Source organism: Gossypium arboreum, chromosome 3 (genome assembly GCF_025698485.1).
Source record: "Gossypium arboreum isolate Shixiya-1 chromosome 3, ASM2569848v2, whole genome shotgun sequence".
Classification (NCBI taxonomy): domain Eukaryota; kingdom Viridiplantae; phylum Streptophyta; class Magnoliopsida; order Malvales; family Malvaceae; genus Gossypium; species Gossypium arboreum.
Window position 1 is genome coordinate 127,077,480 of NC_069072.1, and position 23,065 is coordinate 127,100,544.

Below are 23,065 nucleotides of genomic sequence, written 5' to 3' on the forward strand. Positions count from 1 at the left end.
TGTCTTTGAAATTTTGATGAATTTGAGTAATTTGGGCAAAATTGTAAAAAATGAGATTTTTAAGGACTAAAATGTGAAATAAATGAAATATATGGACTTATATGAACATTATGAAAATTCGGCAAAGCATATGTGTAAGGAAATTTTGTGTATTTTTTGATTTTGTGAATTAGAGACTAAAATGTCAAATTGTAAAAATATGAAGGTTAATTTGTAAAATGCCCTAAATATGTATTTTGGATTGATTTGAATGAATGTGAGTTTGAATAAGTTAAATTTGAATTGATTTAGATTAAGAACTAAAGAAAACGAAATTAGATCGGGGAAAGTCGAAAGTCGTCGAGTAGCCAATTTCGTCTATCCGAATCCGTACGAGGTAAGTCTATATACAAATAAATGTGTTTGTAATGGTTTAATTATTTTTAAATGCTATTGAACAATAATAAATGGTTTATTAAATTGAATATGAGATATTCGAGAAAGTATCGACAAAGTTTCGACGTCTGAAAAGCCCTGTACGAACCATAGGAATAGTTAAGATACATATGTCATGACATAAGATCCAATATGTGTTTTCGTGTAAGACCACGTCTGGGACGTTGGCATCAACTTATGATTTACGTGTAAGACCATGTCTGGGACATCGGCATCATATTAGATTTCGTGTAAGACCCTATCTGGGACAGTGGCATTGATATTTGTTTACATGTAAGACCACGTCTAGGGCTTTGGTATTATACGAGCTTTCCGAGCTATCCGCGTATCCTTATAATTTCGAACGGTTCAACGGGCATTCCGAAAAAAGAATGAATATATGAAATGTGTATCCGATTTAGGTACGTTTGTAATGTAATTCAATGTTTGAGAATAAAAGGTAAGTATATGAGCAAAAGATGATATGTGATATAAGTATGAGAAAGTATGCTAAATGCGCAAATAAATTGAGTATATGAGAAATGTATATGAATTATATAGTTTGTGATAGTATTTGACTATGGAGTAAATGTAATTAGATGATGCTTATATGCTGTAATTGATAAGTTTATCTGTATATAACTTACTAAGCTTTTGAAAGCTTACTTTGTGTGTGTTTGCATTGTTTTATAGATATCGTAGCTATCGGGAGCTCGGGGATCATCGAAGATCATCACTACACTATCGAACTATATATTTTGGTACCTTTTAAAAATGTATATATTGAAGTATGGCATGTATAGGCTAGAGGTACTTATATTATGTTTTGTGATATGTATATATTTAGCCGTGTGATATGGCTTGATTTTTTGTTGTGGATATGGATGAATTATGGTTATAAGTTATGTGTTTCAATATGATAAATATGATATGTTCATGAATGGCCAAAAGAATTGGTCAATTTGGTAAGTTTTGATATGTACCTATTATGGAATTTGGTAAGGTTTTGGCATGAGATTTGATTGTATGATTAGAGTTTATGAAACCTATGTATTTAGCATGATTTTGGCACATGATTTGGTATGATTTGGAAAGGTGAATAAGCATGAGTTTGGTTGGTAATTATATGACATGATTGGTGTATGTATTGGTTGTGAAATGGTTGAAATTTGATGTGCAATTGTTGCCTATTTGATGATTGTAGGGAGGACCCTTAATGGGTGGCATATTGGCCTTGTAAATGGCCTATTTTTGCCCATACGGGCAGAGACATGGGCGTGTGTCTCAGCCGTGTTGCTCGAGCGCCATTTTGGAATGAGCTTGGGCAGACCACACGGTTGCACACACGAGCATGTGCTAGGCTGTGTGGCCAAGTTAGTCTCGACCACGAGCTAGACACACGGGCGTGTGACTGCCATGTGACTCAAGTCAATAGCCTCCCTAATTTTCACATGGCCTGGCACACGGGCGTGTCATGTGGCCGTATGGACAAGTCAGTATGTATGCCTTATTTTGGCGCAGCCTAGACACACGGACGTGTCTAATGCCATGTGAGGCACATGGCCTGTTCACACGGGCGTGTGACCTCTGTAACTATGAAAAATGTTTAAGTTTTCTAAAAATTTTGTATGAGCTCTGTTTAGTCCCGACCTCTTTCTAAAGCATGTTTAAGGTCTCGATGACCTATGTCTATGTAAGGGACTTTGTATTGATGTTTGATTTATGATGCTATGATGTTTGTGAAATGAATACTAAATGTTTCGATATGTTCGGTAACGCCTTTAACCCTAGTCTGGCGACAGGTACGGGTTAAGGATGTTACAGTAGAGGCTTGGCATTGAATACAAAGTTGTGGGCTATTCTACAAGAACTTCAAATAGTTAGGACTCGAGGACACGAAAAAGTTATCATTGAAAGTGATAGTAGGTTGGCAGTGGGAATGATTAATGACTGCTTGGAAGGTGCCCCATTGGAGACTATTTTCAGAAGAATAAAGGATGTGTCTCACCAATTTGATTTTGTATATTCCAGTTCATGAAATGGAAAGAAATTTAGTTGCTGACTGGTTAGCTAGAACATGTCAATCTATTGATGTGTATCTACGTATCATTAATGTTTCTACATTTCATGTTAAGAAATTACTGTTAAAAAATAAATTTGGGTAAGAATAAATTGATATAAGGCAGCATGATGCCTTCTTTCATTTATCAAAAAAAAAAAGTGTTGAATTTGCTCAATAATAATTTCATCTAATTCAATAGTTAATAAAAGATAGCATAAGGTGGGGTTTTTGAAAATATTTTTTATTTATAAATAATCATCTTTTATTTTAAAAATTAAATAATACATTTGATAAATAAAATTGAATTTTTATTCTTAAATAATAAAAATATGAAAATGTTTTTTTCCATTTACATGGGTATGAATCATGATAAATTCCTTGATTATATTTAAAGTTAAAAAAATATTATTTTCAATTTTTAAAAATATAGTGAGAACAATAAAATAACTTTTAAAATTATTTTATAGTTTTAATTTTGAAATTTTCGATTAAATATGTTTTTTTAATATTTTTCTTTTTTAAGAAAAACAAAAATAACACTCTTTCCTCATCAGCCAAGAAAAACCAGCAGCTAGCTAAAGAAAGCCTTGATCTTCAAGAAGAAACCAGGAAAGCAAGGCCTCAAAGCAAACTCCAAATCGACGCATCATGTAGTACACAAATCCGGCTCAATCCCCGCAGCGACGCCAACTACTATTCAGTTCGGTGGGTCAACCCATCAGCGGTCGGCGACGATTTGCTGTCTCACTGAAGCAGGTACTTCCTCAACCCAGAACCTGTCAATGTTGAAAATAGCTCCTTCTTTAGCCATTAGATGAGCTGCCTGGTTAGCTTCCCTTGCGTTGAATTTGAATTGGTATCTTCAAAAACACCTAGCTCTCGATTTCTATATGTTATAATCGCTCTTATGTTAGATTTGTCTCCCTGTTTAGCCCCGATCTTCTTAATCAATGTCAAGGAGTCGCCTTCAAGTTATGTGAAAGTGAAACCCATCGCTACAGCAAACTCCAAAGCTTGGACCGCTGCCAGAGCTTGAGCCACGAATGGATCAGGTACAAAACTATTTCTTCTAATACTTGATCCCATAACGAGGCATTCATGGTTTCCAATTCAAAATCCCAAATATTGACTCAAATCATGGGATCAACTGGAGGTGTCCATCTAACTTCGCTACGCTGCGTAGGAACAATTTCTGATTCTGCCAATGAATAAATTTCTCGTGTATGAGCTTTGACCCAGGTAATTTTTCACATTTCCTATTGATAAACCCCCTTCATGTACCAATTTATTCCTTGACTTATCAATTTGTCCAATTCGTGACTGCAATTAGTTGACAAACATTAGCATCAACAGCGGTAAACGTAATTATCATAATGATTTGCAGGCCAAGAAATCCCGAAGTGAGATCAAATGTTCAAAGCAAAAGGACAAGCAAGCAAAAGATGAGTAGTCGATTCTTGAAAAGAAGCACATTTATGGCAATTTGCATTAGTTGAGATTCTCTTAATCTGTAAATTGTGGAAAGTTGGCACATAATTATTAGCAAACCTCCATAGTGTAATTTTAATTTTGGGAGGGACTTTAAGTTGCCAAAGTTGTCTGTAGAAAGTAGAAACCATAGGCAAGTGCATGCTAAGATTAGAATTGCTATCATTAGTTAGGCCAGATAAGAGGAGTTGATAGCCACTTTTCACAGAATAGTCCTCTGAATTGTCATCACAATAAGACTGAGCTAATGGTATACGGAGAATTCTACGAGGCTCGTCCATATCGAAAATGGTATTAATTAAATCGTCGTTCCAATTTTTCTCCCCGCCAGCATAAGATCAGAAACAACATTAATACTATCACTAACTCTTGCTGATTGCACCTTGCAGGAACTATTCCCTAGACGCCAATGTTCCTCCCAAACCAAAATGCAAGTCCCGTCTCCAACTCTCCATTTCAAACCCAATTGCGATAAACCCTTTGCACACTAAATACTTTTCCAAGTAAAAGAGGGATAAGAACCTAAATCGGAATGAATAAACTTGGAGGAAGGGAAATATTTAGCTTTTAAGAAACAGACCACAGACAAATGAGGGTTGGTATTCAATCTCCATCCCTGCTTACCTATTAACGCAAGGTTGAATTTAGTAATATCTCGAAACCCAAACTCACCTCTCTTCTAAGAATGAGAAATCTCAACATTATAAGATTAGATACTGTAACAATACTATAGTGTGAGACAAAAAGTAAATTAAACGCACTACATCTACCGCCAATCCAAACCCACCCTAAGATAAACAATCCCAAATATTTCTCAATATTCATACTGCGCGGGACCCTTGGGATTTCCACAATTAAATTACAGGAATTTTTTGAGACATAGCCTTGAATTAATGACAAGAATAAAGCTCTACTAACTTTTAGATTTTAGGCCACCTATGTAAATCATGCACAAGTAAGTTTGAGTTAAAGGCGAATCCTTATGGTGGCTTAGGGGCCTTGGTGTCCCCAAAATTTTGAGAAATTTTGATTTCTCCCTTGTAATTGTTAGAGAGTTTTAATTTGGCCTCCTTAATTAAAATTTTCAATTTTTAATTGTACTTTTTAATTTTTTGAAAATTTAATTAATCTTTCTTAAAATTTTGAAAATTCTCATTAATTTCATAAAAATTATAAAAATTAAATTAGACTCAATTTTTTAAATCTCATTAAACTATTGAATTTTTAAAAATTTAAGTAAGCTCAAAATTTAATCTCAAAATCCACCACTAGTTTGAGTTGAGTTCAATGTTTGTCATAATATTAGATAAATGTAGGTTACAGTTAAAAAAGTTTATCTCTTAAAAAGATTACCTTTTTTATATATTATATATATAAACAGTTATATACATCATAATCTTACAATTTGTCCTCTCTATAACAATTATTCTCTATAATAGTATTTCATTATAATGGCTAACTTTATTGTAGAATCGATTTCTTATGTTTTATTTTTACTCTCTATGATAGTTTTTCATCTATAACAACAGTAATAAAGTATGCTGTAACATCCTAAACCCTGCCTAGACGTTATGGCTGAATCTGGCGAAGTCACATGAGAATGTATTTAAAACCGTGTTTACCCAAAAATCGTTCCAGTTACCACCTTTTACTTTACTCAGAAAACATATATTGAGTAATTATCTTGAAAACATTTCTTAGTTCGCGGAAGCTTAAGAACAAATAAAGTTGCAGTTCCAAAATCCATAAACAGTATTTCAAAATTCCGAACTTAAACCAAACAGTCTGAAACCAGATATTACGTAATTACTCCCAACTATAACAATTAAAATAATAAAACCATTAAAAACCTTTAAAACCAAAGTGTATGTAGCAGTGGTCACTGTCGAGCCCTTCCGCTGCACCGATCCACCTACTGCTGGGGATTACCTGACAGACAAACAAAATAAGGGGTGATTTTTCGCAAACTCAGTGTGTACATCCCCACAGTAAAGCATGCATGTAAACAGATAGTAGTCAAACAGTCATAATCGAGCCTGAGCTCTTAACAGGAACAGTGTAGGCCATAACCCACTCAGAACAGTATCAGATACATTCGGGCCTTAGCCCATACAGACATATATGTATATCAATCAGAACAGTAATGCCCACCAACCTTGCACACCATCTCCGTCCAACCCAACACACCATGTGGGGATAAAATCGACCCACCCAGCCCTATACACCAAGTATGAGGATAAAATCAACTCATCCAACCCTATACACCAAATGGTACCGTATACGACACGTATCAAATATATGCAGCATAGCTGCCAGATGACAGGCTAATAACCTTTCAGTCTTCCTTTTCTTCAACAACATGCCCAACCCAATGCAATGCAACATAAATAATAAGGCATGCTCATGTGCAGATGTCAAATCATAACATCATCATCAAATCAGAACAGATACACATGCTTTAATTATCATGCTTTTACATACATCTTAGTATCAAATCAGAGTATAGGGGTCTAAGTAACGCTTACCAACCCTACAATCAAGTCACAGTCGACTTGGGTGACCCGTGCAACCTTACAGAATATTTCAAACAAATCGGGCTCACACGCTTGTGTAGGCTCACACGCCCATGTGGCTCACACAGCCCAGATTGGCCTTGCCCGTGTGGATCACACAGTCTGACCCAAGATTCCACACGCCTGTGTGGTTTACCCGTGTGGCCCACACGGCCCAATTGGTCAAGCTCGTACCTCACACATGGCCACACCAGCCTCACACGCTCATGTCTGTCGTACCCGTGTGGCGCGCGCACGGCCTACTTCGTCAACCATACGGCCGTGTATCGCCACACGGCCTCCATATGGGCAGTCCACACACCCGTATGGCGTCAACAGTAACGTTTTTGGCTTTCGTCAAAACGCGATTTCAGATCGATTGGAGTACACACCTGGTTTCGATTGAAGCTTGACGCAATCTCAAACACTCCAGAACCTATTATTGTCAATCGTAAGCCAAACTTTCAGTCTCTTGATTTGAATAGTTCAGAATAGACAAATCCTGAAACGAGATATCTACTTACCTTCAATGAATAACGGCGATTACTCACTGTTCAAAACCCCGATTAGTGATCCACAAAACCTAGATTGCCCCTTAAATAGCAAATTAAATCCCTCTTAAATGATCTCCAAAAGAAACCACACAATTTAACAAAACCATACTTACCGAGCCGACGGAACCACTAGCGGCACGTCAAAACTAATCGAAAGAAAGAAAAACGGAGGAGAGGGGTAAAAGAAATAAAATTTCGACAGTAAGGGGTTTGGGAAAAGAAGAAAATGGCAGAGGGAGCAAAAAGAAAAAAGAAAACAGGTTAGGCAAACATCTGATAAACCCTACCTCCTCCTTTAGTGTTTTAGTCCAACTCAAACGTCCGCACGGCTTATCAGCAAAATAATGCCACACTCACGACTCAAACTCGAGATCTCAGGCATAATCCCTTGCCACTTAACTACTAGACCAGCAGGCCCATTCTGTTAAATTCCTACCAATAAATTCTTTTAAGCCTACTAACCAAAAGCCAAGCTTTATTAAAATAAAAAACCAAAATTTTGCCCAAGTTGAGACTTGAACTTGGGACTTCCTTAACACACCCCTAAAGCACTTAAACAAAAAAGCAAACAGATATTATGTAAATTCATGCAAAAACATATTCAGATATTTTCCTATGCTACAATTGCACAAAAGTCGAAATTACAGAAATTTGGGGTGTTACATATGAACTATACTATTTATGTAACACCCCTTACCCGAAGTGAACCAATACATCACGAGCAAGGGATGTTACATTTGGACACTAAAGTTACTCAACTCGAGCATCAATTTTTAAAACTTTATTTTAAAATAACTACTCTTTTGGAGTTATTCAAGTCGTTTCTACGCTTTCTTTAAATTTTGAGTACAAACGAGACCCAATCGAGGCTTATTTGAGTCAAAACAGGGTATATAAGGTTGATATCGCAACACTGGAAAGAGGGTGTCACGACACTGACTGTTGTTGCGACACTGAGCTGCTAGTGTCGCGATATCGGAAATAAATTACTAAACAAGGTCAATGTTGCAAGGTTAAGAATTGGGTGTCATGACACTGGGATGCTGATGTCCTCAGCCAATGTCGTGACACCGAAAACAGATTACACTAACTACAAGTCCAATGTTGCGACACTAGAGACGAATTACCCAAAACATGTTTGAAATGTCTAAAACCAAATTTCAACTATCACCAACTATTCCAAATCACTTCTAAACATCATAAAAAATAGATCTCTATCAAAACATTATATGATTCCATATCTAACTCAATCCAAATTTAACAAGTTTGTAAGGTTAACAAAATGATCAAGAATCTTCAACATTTACACTGGAAATCTTGCCCATATGTTTTGCATTAGCCTATGTACATTCCATAATCTAAAACCAAAAATATCAAAATCACATTCCTTGCCAAGCCTTGAGATATGATGAGTTGAGATGATATCTTCCCCTTAAAGCCTCAATTCAAATATCTACTTATTTGTTGAAAAATAACGCGTTAAGCTTATATGAGCTTTGTAAGTACATCAAGAATTAAACTTACCATTTACAACAACCAATGTTATCATTTAAATACATAGTTAGTTGCTATATACAATGAAATTAAATGAAAAGTAACCTTAGTAATTCTTTTAAACAACATTTTATAGATCATTTACCAATTCATTTATATGACCACTTACCATTTATATTATTTATTCAATTGTAGACTCAATAGAACACGTAGGATATGTGGAATGAACACTAGTTCATTTACACAAATGTGCATACACTACTTTACCCCAAAATGTAAAGTTAACAAACTGAACCGAAGTGCCATTGTCTCAAACACTGATGTGCAAAATCGCTAAATTGCACCGAAGTTCCATTATCACTAGCGCACTTGAAAATCTCCTAATGGCATGCCACTTATATCCTACTAATTCACATATTGTCTACATAGGCAATTATATGTTAAAAATTCACTACATTTACTCGACAATTAAAAACAATTTAACTTTACAGGTTTTACAATATAGTCCTTATTCACATGAAAATTCACTACTCTCTAATTGCACTAAAATTCACTACTCTCTAATTGTAAAGTTATAAAATTCATGGAAATTTTTGAATTTTTATGAAATAAATGGGCTGTAAATGTTACATGTAAAATCTGGCTAGGCTTAGAATAAGGATTAAATTACATGAATTTCATTTTTTGAGCCTAAGGACGAAATCATCATTAATTAAAAGTTTAGGGGCAAAAAGGTAATTTTTTCTAAGATGTGAATTGGACTGAACTGAGTATGAATTGTATTAAATTGATGTTAAATTTACTCGTGTAGATTCGAATAGACCAAATTCGAAGTTAGAGCGAGGAAAAGAGAAAGTGTCGGATTAGTAGATTTTACGTACACGAACATTTATTGAGGTAAGTTCATGTGACTAAATTGCGTATTTATATGTTTTAAATTAAATAATATGTATGTGAATTGTATCATTGTCATGAATATGAAATAAATCTTATATCCGACAAAGCTCGATACATGATAAGTCCCGTTTGAATAATGGAAGTCGATGGATACAAAATTTTTCGATTGGTTGTGGTCCTGCATATGTTGTGGACACACCATAGCTCTTAAGAGCATTTTGTTATGAGACCTCTCGAGCTTCCTGTTACATGGTTCCTGCGAGCATCCTGATCTATAGTGATCCTGCATGTATTGCGAACTACCGCAGCTCTTTGTGAGCGCCATATTTTATGATCGGTTATGATCCTACATATGTTACAGACACAAACACAGCTCCTTGTGAGCATTCTGATATGACTCGCTTGAACTTCCTGATATATGGCTATCTGGAGCTCTTGATTAAAGGCTTCTCATGAGCTTCCTGATTAAAAGTTCTTTGTGAACTTCCTGATTATGGCTCTTATAAGCTTCTTGTTATATAGCCCGGAAGAGCTTCCTAATAGGCTCTTTGTGAGCTTCCCGATTAATGGCTCTTTGTGAGCTTCCTGTTATATGGCTTGAGAGAGGATTTCCTGATTATGTGCTTTAAAGAGCACTCCTGAATATGAATTGACGGATTTCTGATTTGTACACTCCAAGTGTACTACCTGTGTATCCATCGATGTTATTCAATGATTCAACGAGAAAATCCTGACATGAGAAAATATGAACATGAAATGAATTAATACACGTATCTGCCTGAAATACATGAAAATGATGATACATGATATATGGAAATACGAGATGATAATATATGAACATGGAATTTATTTGATGAATATATTGATCCATGATTATAGATTTGTACACCTTGAGTGTATTACCCGTGTGACACTAACATTTCAAATGATTTAATGGGCAAAGTTTAGACATGAAATAATCTAAACTCGAGACAAATTATTATGAAAATGTACTTGAAATACATGGATATGATTTGTATATGTTATATGAATTCATGATGTGGGAAGTATATGTATATGGAAATTTGGTTATTGTTGAGCCTATATATATGTCGTAGCAGATACAGTTTCTTCTACTCACTGAAGAGCATCAGTCAGAGTTCTAAATAATTATATTTTATCCTTTTTCTCTATTATTTCATCAATCAACATTCAGTAATTAATTACTCATTGAGTTAATACTCAATATTACCGATTCAGTTTCCATCTAATTCATGAGACTATTCGTCTCCAGTATACATTCCGTAATCAATATCATTGATATGTTCATCTAACATTTTCAACTATAAAACAGAAATAAACAAATATATCAGCATCCGATCCCGACTCAATTTTGACTCAACTATGGCATGTACCTCTTGACTCAATTTCGAGCTCGATTTAGTCCGAGAATCGGCTAAACCTAAATAACTCTGATACCACTAAATGTAACACCCTCTAACCCTTATCCGTCCCCGAAACAGGATTACGAGGCATTACCAGTCAATACTGTAATAGCCGACTTTCAATGATGTTGGGAATAGTGGTTCGAGACCACTAAATTCAAAAAATAAGCTCGTAAATTTATTTATTTAATAATTATGAGCCAAATGTGATTTTTGAGAGATTTTTAAATTAGTAATTTGTGTTTTATAAAGATTTACTAAGTCAAGAAATTGAAGAAAACAGTTATCGAGATCTCAATTTTATAAATCAAGCCGTAAATATTTTTATAAATATTTATGGAGTATCAATAAGGTAGTATTAAAATTTCGTCAGAAAATTTTAACATTTTGGTGGTTAATTAAATAAAAAGAACTAAATTGAAAAAGGTGTAAAAGCTGCTAAAAAGATTAAATAGCTTAATTGTCAAATGAGGAAGGACCTAAAATGAAAATAATCCCAAAGGAGATATTTTGGACGACAATAGCCGAGAAAAATCAGGAAAAAGGTGAAATGAGAGCAAAATTAGAAAATTGCCAAAATAAGCTAAATAAAAATGGAACCAAATTGGAATATCTAGAATTCTCTTCATTTTTTTTATTTTCATCAGCTTAAAAATAGCCATGGAAGAGGGTTCAAGCTGCTTTTCATTCTCTAGATACATGTAAGTTTAATTCTTGCTTTCTCCTTGAAATTTCTATGTTTTTAGACTTTTACAATTGGGTCCAACTTACTATTTCATTAGTTTTTGATTTCATGGCTAATTTTTAAAGTTATTATGGATGATTTTTAGAAGAATATGATGAATAAACATAGAATTGAAGCTTTAATTTTGATATATGATAATTTTATCAAGTGAAATTGATGGAAATTGATTTTAGGACCTAATTGTGAAAATGTTTGGAATTAAAGTCTAGTGCTGAAATTATGATTCCCAAAAGTTGTAAAGTAGTTTAAAGTGATATAATAAAGTGTTAATTGAGAAAACTCAGCTCAATTGAGAGGCTAATTGAGTAGGGATGAAATTGTTATTTATTAAAAGCTTAGGGAAAAATGGTAATAAACAGCTTGCACTAAAACAATATTGGACAGCAGCAGTAGACTAACTTTGAAAAATCACCATAAACTGTAGAAATCGAATTAGAAGATGAAAAAAATATGAAATTAAAGCTTATTGAGTCTAGTTTCTCATAGAAGAAACAATGTAAGCAATGAATTTGTAAATCATGAGATATAATGAATTTTGTTAGATAAGGTCAGAATGAATTCGGGTTCCCCTGTTCTGACTTTGGAAAATCATAAAAAATTGGAGAAAAATAATTAGGGAATTAAAATTATATTCTTAGAATTTTGAATGAGTCTATTTTCAATATAAATAAACAAGAACATTATTTGAATTCTGTACAAGGAGATAATTAATTTTAGTGAAGAATGGTCGGAACTGTCAGACAACAGAATAGAGGCGACTTTAATGAATAAACTGTACTAATTGGCTAAACCAAAAATTCTGAAAATTTTATGGTAAGGATATGTGTGAGTCTAGTTTCAGGTAAAATTAACGGATCTTAATTTCGAGTTCTGTATCTCAAGATATAAATAATTTAGTGACTATGACTCAAATGGATAGCTTTGAATATACATATAAGTAAATAGTGAAATTATTTATAATGTTACTTATAAGCATATAATATAAATTTAAGGATGTGGAATGAAGGAGGAGGAGGAAAATATGTATGAATATTCATCTAGCATGCCTAATTTGCATGTTATAGGCTCAGGGACTAAATTGAATAAAAGTAAAACTTTATGGGCAATTTTGTAAAAATTTCAGAAATGACCAAATTGTATGAAATGGATTATTTTATTATTTAAATTACAAAATTGAATGAAATTATTAATTTAGTTCAAGATCGGGGAAAAACATGTTTTAGGGATTAAATCGAAAAGTGTTGAAATTATGGACATTTTTTATATTTAATAGAATTCATGGGCTGTTATCAATATGTATGAGAATAATAGCTAGAAATAAGGATTAAATTGCAAGAATTTTATTTTCCTGACCCTAAGGATGAAATCGTCATTAAATAAAAGTTAGGGGCAAAATGGTAATTTTGCCTAGAGCATTAATTAAATGCATTAGAATATGAAATGAATGAAAATGATGATCAAATTTATTTATAAATATCCAGACGACTCAAATAATAGACTTGATCGTGGAAAAGAAAAGATATCGGATTAATGAAATTATAAACACAAACAAGCAATGAGGTAAGTTTGTGTAACTTGAATTGTATTTTTAAATACTTGAAATATGTGGTTATGTGATGAAAATATGATTTGAATGTTCAATTCATGATAATTGATGAAATATTGATAATACTCGATATAAATTGAAAATAAATCCCAGTTGAATGGAATGAAATTCGATGGCTCATTGGAAAAGGAATTGACGGTAAAAAGGATCAAGCCCGGACGGGTGATCCTATTCTGATATAGCCCTCCCGAAAAATATGTGGAAAATGGATTTAGCCCGGACGGGTAATCCGAATTAGGGTCTGAATTTAGCCTAGACTGGTAATTCAGATCCAAGCTTATTAGAGTAATTGTCGTTGCAGGGGATTTAGCCTGGACTGGTAATCCCGCTGTAAGGATGAGGTTCGCGGGAGTGTGCTTTCTGAAATGAAATGTGTAAGACCATGGTTGAAAGATACCATGGCAACATGATATGAAATGTGTAAGACCATGGTTGAAAGACACCATGGCAACATGATATGAAATGTGTAAGACCATGGTTGAAAGACACCATGGCAACATGATATGAAATGTGTAAGACCATGGTTAAAAGACACCATGGCAATGTGACATGAAAAGAATAAGACCATGGTTGAAAGATACCATGGCAACATGACGGGAATGAATAAGACCATGGTTGAAAGATACCATGGCAATGTAACATGAAATGAACAAGACCATGGTTGAAAGATACCATGGCAACCTGACAGAAAATGAGTAAGACTATAGTTGAAAGACACTATGGCATCATGTCGAAGATAAATAAGACCGTGGATGGGAGATGCTATGACATCAGTTGAACAATTGATATTCAAGTAATATGTATCAGATGATGAATGGTTATATGAAATGGTTCTGTGAAATGTTTACAAGAATTGGTCATATGAAAATATATGTACAAAATAGTTGAATGAAATAATTAAGAAGATAGATAAATAAAATAAGTATAGGTATAGGAATTTAATTTATGTTAATTTTAATATGAACTATTACCGAAATAAATATACATAAGATATATGGAAATAATGGTGCATGAAATATTGATATAACAAAATGAATGATATATGCTTATAAAGAAACAAGAAGAGAATAATATGTCTCGTGACATGTACATATATGATTATCTTTGATATGTGATATAAGGAAATTATGTAAGTAAAGACAATTATTAAACTCAAGTGTGACATGTCGAGAAAATAAGTATATCAATGTTGAATTTATATGAAATATGTACTAGTATACTAACAATGTTGTTGTTTGATGCTTATACAAGTGTCAAGCTGTTGATTGAGTGGTAATATATTTATTTATATGATGCATTGAATCGGTAAGTATTTAATTAAATTTTTTTTAGGTGATTTGCAAATTTTAGTAATACTCTGAAACCCTGTTTCGACGACGGATACGGGTTAGGGGTGTTACAAATACAGTTCAATTACGGACATTATTTAATATAATTGTTTACACTTATCCTAAAATTAATGTATTGTCCCTTTAATAAGCCCTCGAAATCCAATATGAATAGTAAAATCAATTTTGGACTAATTTAAAATCACTACGAATTTTTCTCAAAATTTCAAAATTTTCTTATCGAACAGTACCCACACGCCCGTGTGGTCTAAGGGACACGCCCATGTCCTTTACCCATATAACTATTTGACTTATTACTTATGAACAAATTAGTTTCACAAGGCCAAGACATACGCCCGTTTGCCAAGTCGTGTGGACTCAAAATGAGTCTTACAATTCAAGTTTACCAACCTTACAAATCATAAACCACAAACAACATAATTTCTAATCTTTTAACTTACCCAAATTACGATCAAACACATCTAAAACATATTAAATCGACCATCTTAAGTGTCTAGCCAATGTACCTTCATTGGTACCACAATTTTTATTAACAAAACCTAGCGATAATTTACTAATCAAACCTATTTATAATTATTCCCAAATTTGCATCTTCATACCAAACTTAATTAAGCTGTGTACTCAACCATTATCATTTATAACAACATTTACTATAACTTTCCCAAATAACCACTTTTGACATCCTAAGTATCCGTGCCCAGGATAAGTTAAAGTCAGATCGTTGAATCAGCATCCCAGGCCGATCCAAACTGTAAGTGGAGAAGTATGTTCATTATTGGTAATGGCATTACGCTAAGTATGAACTCAGTGGTATTTCTATAATCTGAACACTTAATAACATAACATACACTTAAAATTATATAATGATCATAAATATTCAATTATTCATTTTATAGATAAATTCTTTATAACTCATTCAATATTTATCATCTACTAACCCGTTTAGCTTTTCAAAATAAATTCACAAATCATTTAAAAACAATAATATTTTCCATTCATGTGTCTCACTTACACTTCTATTCACTATTCAATTTCAGTAAATAATATTCAACTATTACATTTCATTCAGTAACCCATATAATCCAAGCTCAATATCAGTCAATATTTTTCAGTGTCACTATTTTATCAGTTTCATTTAGCAACATTCAATTATTCAGTAGCAATTAGTTATTCAGTAACAATTATTTGCTCAATAGCAATCAGTTATTCAGTAACGATCAATTATTCAGTAACAGTCAGTCATTCAGTACTTTTATTTACCCCCTATTAACATGACTCGGACACTGACGGATATACGGATCCAACCATCACACTAGTACAGTACGGCACATAGTGCCTTATCGGCCAAGCCGAAGTAAACAGTAACAGTACGGTACAGAGTACCCCATCGGAATAATCCGAAGTAACAGTAACAGTACGACATACAAGGTGCCTCATCGACTTAAAGTCGAAGTAACAGTATGACTCGAAGTATTCCTGAACACTTTCAATCCTATGGCATGCCAACTATATCCGACTTAGTCCGAATACTGTTAATAGGGTTTTCAATTTCACTTTCAATTTTTTTTTTCAACCAATACACATTTCAATTAATCACATATATTCTCAAATCAATACAATTCACTTTACTTTTCAATAACCAATATTTAAATTTCACAATAATCACATATTCATAATTAGTTTCATCACATTCCCAATCAATATATTTTTCAAATATAACATACATCCAATATTCAATTCTCATATCAACCACATATATCCATATAAATTTAATTCAATAACAATTACTAATACTTACCTTAATTTCTTACAATAACATATAAACCAGAATATAACATTTAATAATTAAAATTCGATTAATTACCAACTCAATTTAAATTCAATACCAATGCTCAAATATCATATAAATTATAATTTCACAAATACTCAATTCAATATCAAATATACTACACTTACCTTAATTTTCTTACCATAAACATTTAAACTAAAATATAACAATTAATAATTAAATTCAGATTATAAAAATACAAACCGTAATTTCTCAAATTATTGTTCGTCCACCTTTTCTTTTCCTTTCTTCAGAGATGCCTCGGGTGAGATGTTAGCTACGAAAAATTAAGATAATTTTCATAACATTAATACAATACTAATTTGCATTTAATATTTAAATTTGTTACTCAATTTCTATTCAATTTCTACTTTAATTTTAATTTTAATCTTAACTAAATTCACTTACTTTTTCTATCTCAATTCATATTTTGTTTCTACTCAATTTTCAACCAAACTTAGACATAACTATCTAAATTTCATCATAAAATCCCAATTTCAAAATTTTTATAATTTAGTCCCTACTATGTAAAACTAATAGCTTCTTTTACAATTTAATTCTTTAATCAATTCTAACTAAAAATTCTATCAATTTAATCCCTAATTCAATTATTTGTTCAACATGAACTTTACTCAAAAACTTAAGAACTTTCAAAATCTCAGCTTAATTTCTACAAAACTTTGTTCTAAAACTTCTAAAACATCAAAATTAAAAGAAAATGACTTAATTGACTTACCTATTAAAGCTTAAAGCTTCAAATCCCAAATTTTCCCTTTTTTCTTTCTTTTCTTTCTTTCCTTCCTTCCTTCTCTGTTTCGTTTCATGCTATTCTGTTTCTTTCCTTCATTGCATTTCTTTTTCTTTTATTTCATTTACTTTATATATATTATAATAATATAATTTAATAACATACTTATATAATAAGTAAACATACATATATTTCACAATTGCATGTATATTAGTATTACACATGTCATTATATGCACTATATATTTGTCAACTTTTTAATTTATTTATTTATTTATTTACTTTATTTAATTAATATAAAATAATATTAATACAATAATATTTACTTAAATAATAAGTAAGTACATACATGTATTACAAATGTATGTATAATATTTATTACACATGTATTTTATTTTTACCATACACTTGGTACTCATTTTGGCTTATTTATTTATTTAGTCCTTCAATTTTCTTTATTCTATAATTAAACTTTCACACTTTATTCAATTTAATCATTTTATCTAATTATCCTTAATTTAAGCTAATTCACTTCATTAAACTCTAATTAACTATCCACTTAAATTCGTAAATATTTTAATAAATATTTACAAATCTATTTTTCAGAAACTGAGACCCGAAAATACACTTTTCCAATAACCGTAAAACTCGGGTCATTATAGGTTCATATACAATTTCAATCTCATCCACAATTTATTGTACTCTCTTGATTAAATTACACTTTTAATCCTTCATCTTTTCCCACCAATCTAATCAATCATTTTTATTTTTATTTTTCACACTTTTTCCCCTAATAGTTTTCTTACTATTATGATTTAGTTAATACCTCAATTTAATTTCTCTCAATTCAAAAGTCTTTTTAATTCCCTACAATATCCAACTACCTTCTCTATTAATATCCAGATTCCTATTTATTTACTTCAAAAATTCTAACACATGCAAATTTCGAAATAATACTATTCTTATCTTGGGGGTGTTGATGTTACAATTCAGGGGTAGAGGCCGCAGAGCTAAGAAATTTGGATTGTGACGTTAATTTTTTTAAAAAGTTAAAACAATTATAAAAGTCATATAAATTAACGCATAATTTTTTTTCTTATTGTTCTTCCTTTACTTCACTAATAGACTATTCTAAAATGTTTTTCCATTTATGTTAAACATTTAGATCAAATATATCTAAGCCTTAAATAGATAAAATTTTTCATGAAACCAACATATCAATAGTAATTTTTTAACACAAAAAAAATAATAAAGTGCTTTTTGGTGTCATGAGAATGCAATATATCAATTTTTCAAACACAAGATTCACAACAATCACACTAGTAACAACAATTTTTAAATAAAAATGCTAAATTTCTAATCAATCTTAATTCCTTCAAGGGATTGTATTAATCAATCCTATTTTTGAAGGATTTGTATTAATATCTTCTAAAAATTATTACCCATTCACGATGTTAGGAATTTCATACAAAATCAATAATTTCAAATTTATTCAATAAAAATAAATAAATCTTGCATAAAAATCCTAATGTATCATAAGAAAAGCCATAATCTTACTCTTGTTTAGAGATTAATCAAGAAAGCAAGAAAAGAAAAAGAAGAATTGTTACAAAAATTCTAGAGAGTAAGAGAATAAAAGAAATTTGAGAAAAAAAGTGACTAGTGTTGGAAGAAAATAAAACAATTAGGGATTTTTGGATTTTAGGGACGGGAAGAGATTCATTTAATTTTATGTAAAATAATTTATTAAATGAAAATAACCTTTAACAAATAAAATTATGTTTATAAATTTTATTAAATATAAATTCAAATATGATTTGCTTATGACATCTCAGATGTTGTTATAGGTGTCTCAAATTCATTAAGACATACAAATTAGATAGTAATAAAAAGACGGTTATAAAAAGAGTTGATTGTATGGTTTAATTTTTCTAAAGGTTAAAATGTGTTGTTAGCCCTTGGTATTTATTTAGAATTATTTTCTCAATCTAAGAATCTTAATCAGATTATTATTGTCGTTAGTAATTATTGTCAAAACATATGTATATGAATAACTTAATCAACAAATTTTGACAAAAAAAAAAATACTTAAAATTTTAAAGACGGGGTTTGAGAACTTTAAATAAATCTCAAATTATGTTTGTCAAGGGGGATTACCTTTAAATGATTAATATTTAAATCTAGTTGTTGTGTGATTTTCGAACATGAAGACAAAATGAAATAAAGATTTCAACTTCAAGGTATTCAAATCAGAAAATACATCCAAAACCAACAGTCAGCTAATGATTGCAAAGTAAATAATTGGTTAGCAAAGAAGAATCCATCCCCAACATTCAAAATTTCAACTATTCAATATATTCAAACCCGAAAATACGTCAAAAATGAATGCCAAAACACAGGTACTTCAAGAAAGTTGGATAATACGGCAGCATTTTTAATGATTGCAAAGGGATATTTCATAGTGGATTGGGTAGCTAAGAAGAATCCATCCCAACATTCAGAATTTCAAGTATTCAAGTTCCCAGCTCTAGGAGGATATTAGCATATTAACTGCAGAAGCACTCCCCAGGCTTTGGTCATTGCTAGCTTGTAGTTTTTGTTCACCCCTTTATCCAAAAATACAATAGACTTCAATGTTAAAATCATCTCAGATTAATTTTCACCTTTCATCAAAAAGAACCTTGTAAAATCGTTTTCGTTCTTCCGGGTCAAACAAACGTCCTAAACCTCCTAAAGTATCACCGTTATCATCTTGGATGGATGTTTCAGAGCTCGCTACTTTCCTTCTCTCTGGCTTCATCAAATTCATGCATTTCCTCTTCTTTTCCAAATTCACTACGCGGCGCCTTCGGTTATATTCATGAAGCCCTTCCTGCATCAAATCGCCGAATTTATTCTTCACAATGACTAGTGGATTTTTATCAACCAATTCCGACCCATTGTAAGCTTCTCTAAGGAGCACGGTATAAATCTGATACTTGTTCGACACGTAAAATATGCCGGGGTGCTTGAGCAACAAAATATTCAATTTCTCAGGCAAAGCAAACTCTCTCTTGAAATGGCTTAGCTTTACGATTGATAACTTCTTCCACAATGTCAATGACAGCAACTCATGCACAAGGCCCACAATTCTCTTCTCCATCTCCTTAGATCCTTCCTCTAAACCTCTAGGGTTTAAGTAAGGTGAAATGTAGGGAATTGCATTAAATTCTTCAAATCTCTGCCATGATTTAATCCAAGTTGAAGGCAATGAACAGGAAAAACAAGGCTCTATCCCCTGTTTCTGAGCTGAGGCTTCAACAGCAGAAACTGCTAGATCAGGGTTCCACGCCAGAAGTTCAATTTCCATTGAACTCTTCCTCCAACCGTTATTAACCAGTCGAAAGATTTCTGGGTGCTTTGGTAGAATTCTAATGATGTAGTCATCTGGAAATCCAAAGCTGTGTTTAAGCTCATTAAGTTTCGTAACATTAAGCCTTTGATTCACGCTCATCATTAACAACTTTGCCAATTTCTGAACAAACACTGGCTCCTGCATATCTTTCACCAATTCTTCCTCTTCAACCAAATGTATCATCCGCTTCGTTAATCTACAATAATACTCATCATTATCACGATAAATTTCAAAGCAACAGGGATACTTCTTGAGCCAATTGAGAGCTTTGCCTTGAAGATCAAGAGTCTTAAATTTCTTTTGAAGATGCTCCAAAGGTACCACCTGGTTTGGGCATCTAAGTATTATGTTTTTAATCTGATTATTGACTATCCAACGACGATTTCTTGAAAGGGCTGCTTCAAGATCTGGGTCTTTCTTCGTTGACCAAAGAGAGAAGTTTCGAAAATGATAAATAAAAGAAGGCTGAGAATGCAGCCTACAATAGCAACAAGCCAACCTCTCAAAAACTCTTTTACTAATCATCATACTCAACTTAGTATGCCTCTTTTTCTCTAAAGAACAAACCTGTTAAGAGCAAAGAAAATAAAATAAGAAAAAGGAAACCATATCTTTCTTTCTCAACAATGAATTAGATATACACAGGAATGTAACAACTTGCCAAGAGAACAATCCACAAGTTCCTTATAGCACCGCACTAAACATGTAATACTACAGGTATGCTTATGCCAATGAACCAATGTTCAGAACTTTTGTACTAAGCCATAGAAGCTATATGTGCTTTACTGTAAGCGCAGAATAAACTTCCATTCAGCAATCCAATTAATGACTTTCATCATGCCACAGTTCAAGCAAACCTCGAAACTTCATGAGCAAAAATAAGAAAGAAAGGTTTATTGGATTAATGACAACTAGGAAATTTTTCAATCAAGCTTTATCACTCTGGAAATGGTGTAACAGTGTCGATGTTGCCATTGCTAAAGCCCTCCATAGTGATGTGAACAAATTTAACAGCCGATTGCGGCTGCAAATAACAGTACAACAGAAAATAGCAGCGATACCAGTCTACCATTTCCACTAAACCAATACCTTTTAAGATATGAAACACAGTAACAAGCAGCAAGACGGAAAACAGAAAATCAAATACAGCAAGGTGATGCATAACTAAAAAATCTTATTACTCAATACTCAAGTAGAAACTTAAAAATGTAAGACCAAAAATAAGACAGAAAAGCGTATCATATTAATGACAACTAGGAAAATTTTCAATTACTATAGAACCAAGACTGAAAACCCAGTCAATGTGAAGGAAACCTTTGTCATCTGTATGATTACCTTAAATATCCGGATCAGAACTTTTATCCTATATGATTAAAAAAACAAAAAGCAGTCAAATACAAGAAGATCAACCTTCTAGGTATTATATACAGTATAGCAGCCGATGTACCTGCACTAAACAAGAGAATCTCAATCAGATAATAATATAAGAAAAGGAAACAAAAAAGTAAAGGGTAAGTTCTATTTAGTGAAGAATCAAACTTCTCATAGGCATTTTCACGAACACCTAATGGAAGAAAGAATCAAATTTAATCAACATATTTGGGTACCTAAATGGCTAGATTGAGTCCTATGGCATTTTCCATTTTCGCTGCGATTTAGGGGAAGATTATGATAAATTTACAAACTTTGTTACTGCTGTGGCTGAGGGAAAGAGTGAGGGAGATTGTAAAGTAAAAAAAGGAAAAAACTGGTTGAGCGCCATCGGAGAAATGCTGTGAAATTCCTCTTCGACCAAAAAAGTGAAGTTACTATATATAAATATAAGAGGAGGAATCCACTTTCGGGGGTCTAAAATCACAGATTTTATGTAAAAATATAAAGATAAATCCAATATTATTAAAATATTAATTTTATAATTGAATTGTTGAAATATTAATGATAAAAGTAATTTTATATTTGTAATTTCTTTAAGGATTCAATTGTGATATTTTATATTTTATATTTTATATTTTATTTACTTTTTGTTTTATGTAAAAATTTCAACCATTCGATAAATATTAATATATAGTATTTTAGATCAATATAATAAAAATATCGAATTGATTTGAAATTGACATGCATTATCGAGTATAATTATATCAATAAATTTAATAATTGAGTCATTAAAATATTAATCATGCCAAGAGATACGAAAGGGTGTAAGTGTAAGTGAATCCCTCTGACTTAGACTTGTACAAAACCAATAATTAAAGTTCTTATTAAACATCCATTTAATATGAATTCAAACCGTATGACTCCCATCCTTTACTCCCAATATATATATATAATTTGAGTCCCTCCCTATTTATTAATTAAATATTACTTTAGTTGGGAGAGGAGATGCCATTGTCTTGAGCTCAAATCTTATTATTACAAGCATGTATTGTTTTTTTAGATTTTGTATATAAAACAAAATACCCTTAATTTTATATATATTGCTTTGTTAAAATAAATCCTTTTGGTAATTTAACA

General features: G+C 32.1%; 1 protein-coding gene and 2 long non-coding RNA genes across 8 annotated transcripts; 1 reads left to right on the forward strand and 2 right to left on the reverse strand.

The window, feature by feature from the left end:
- The first annotated feature begins 2,972 nt into the window (after positions 1–2,972).
- On the forward strand, positions 2,973–4,279 carry LOC108488639 (uncharacterized). 2 transcript variants are annotated; one of them, XR_008280423.1, is made up of 4 exons: positions 2,973–3,332; positions 3,409–3,528; positions 3,660–3,715; positions 3,861–4,279. It is a non-coding gene; the product is annotated as an uncharacterized LOC108488639 (long non-coding RNA). The 2 variants fall into 2 exon arrangements; XR_001871789.2 differs by having other exon boundaries at positions 2,973–3,232.
- A 12,184-nt stretch (positions 4,280–16,463) lies between these two features.
- Positions 16,464–17,265, reverse strand: LOC128290378 (uncharacterized). Its single transcript, XR_008280188.1, has 2 exons — positions 17,150–17,265; positions 16,464–16,690 (listed from the first exon to the last, which is right to left on the reverse strand). It is a non-coding gene; the product is annotated as an uncharacterized LOC128290378 (long non-coding RNA).
- Positions 17,266–19,376: 2,111 nt separating this feature from the next.
- On the reverse strand, positions 19,377–22,395 carry LOC108487035 (protein WHAT'S THIS FACTOR 1, chloroplastic). 5 transcript variants are annotated; one of them, XM_053025876.1, is made up of 3 exons: positions 22,162–22,395; positions 21,890–21,917; positions 19,377–21,121 (listed from the first exon to the last, which is right to left on the reverse strand). In XM_053025876.1, the coding sequence occupies exon 3, from the start codon at positions 21,080–21,082 to the stop codon at positions 19,820–19,822; it is 1,263 nt and encodes a 420-aa protein (XP_052881836.1). In that variant the 5' UTR covers positions 21,083–21,121; positions 21,890–21,917; positions 22,162–22,395; the 3' UTR covers positions 19,377–19,819. The 5 variants fall into 5 exon arrangements, with proteins under 5 accessions (XP_052881836.1, XP_017646735.1, XP_017646731.1 ...); XM_017791246.2 differs by lacking the exon at positions 21,890–21,917 and adding an exon at positions 21,965–22,001; XM_017791242.2 differs by having other exon boundaries at positions 21,890–22,001.
- Between the last annotated feature and the right edge of the window lie 670 nt (positions 22,396–23,065).

What these genes read in the sequence shown, in the direction of transcription:
- LOC108487035 (XM_053025876.1), bottom strand. Translation starts at nt 21,082, where the DNA reads ATGATGATTAGTAAAAGAGTTTTTGAGAGGTTGGCTTGTTGCTATTGT.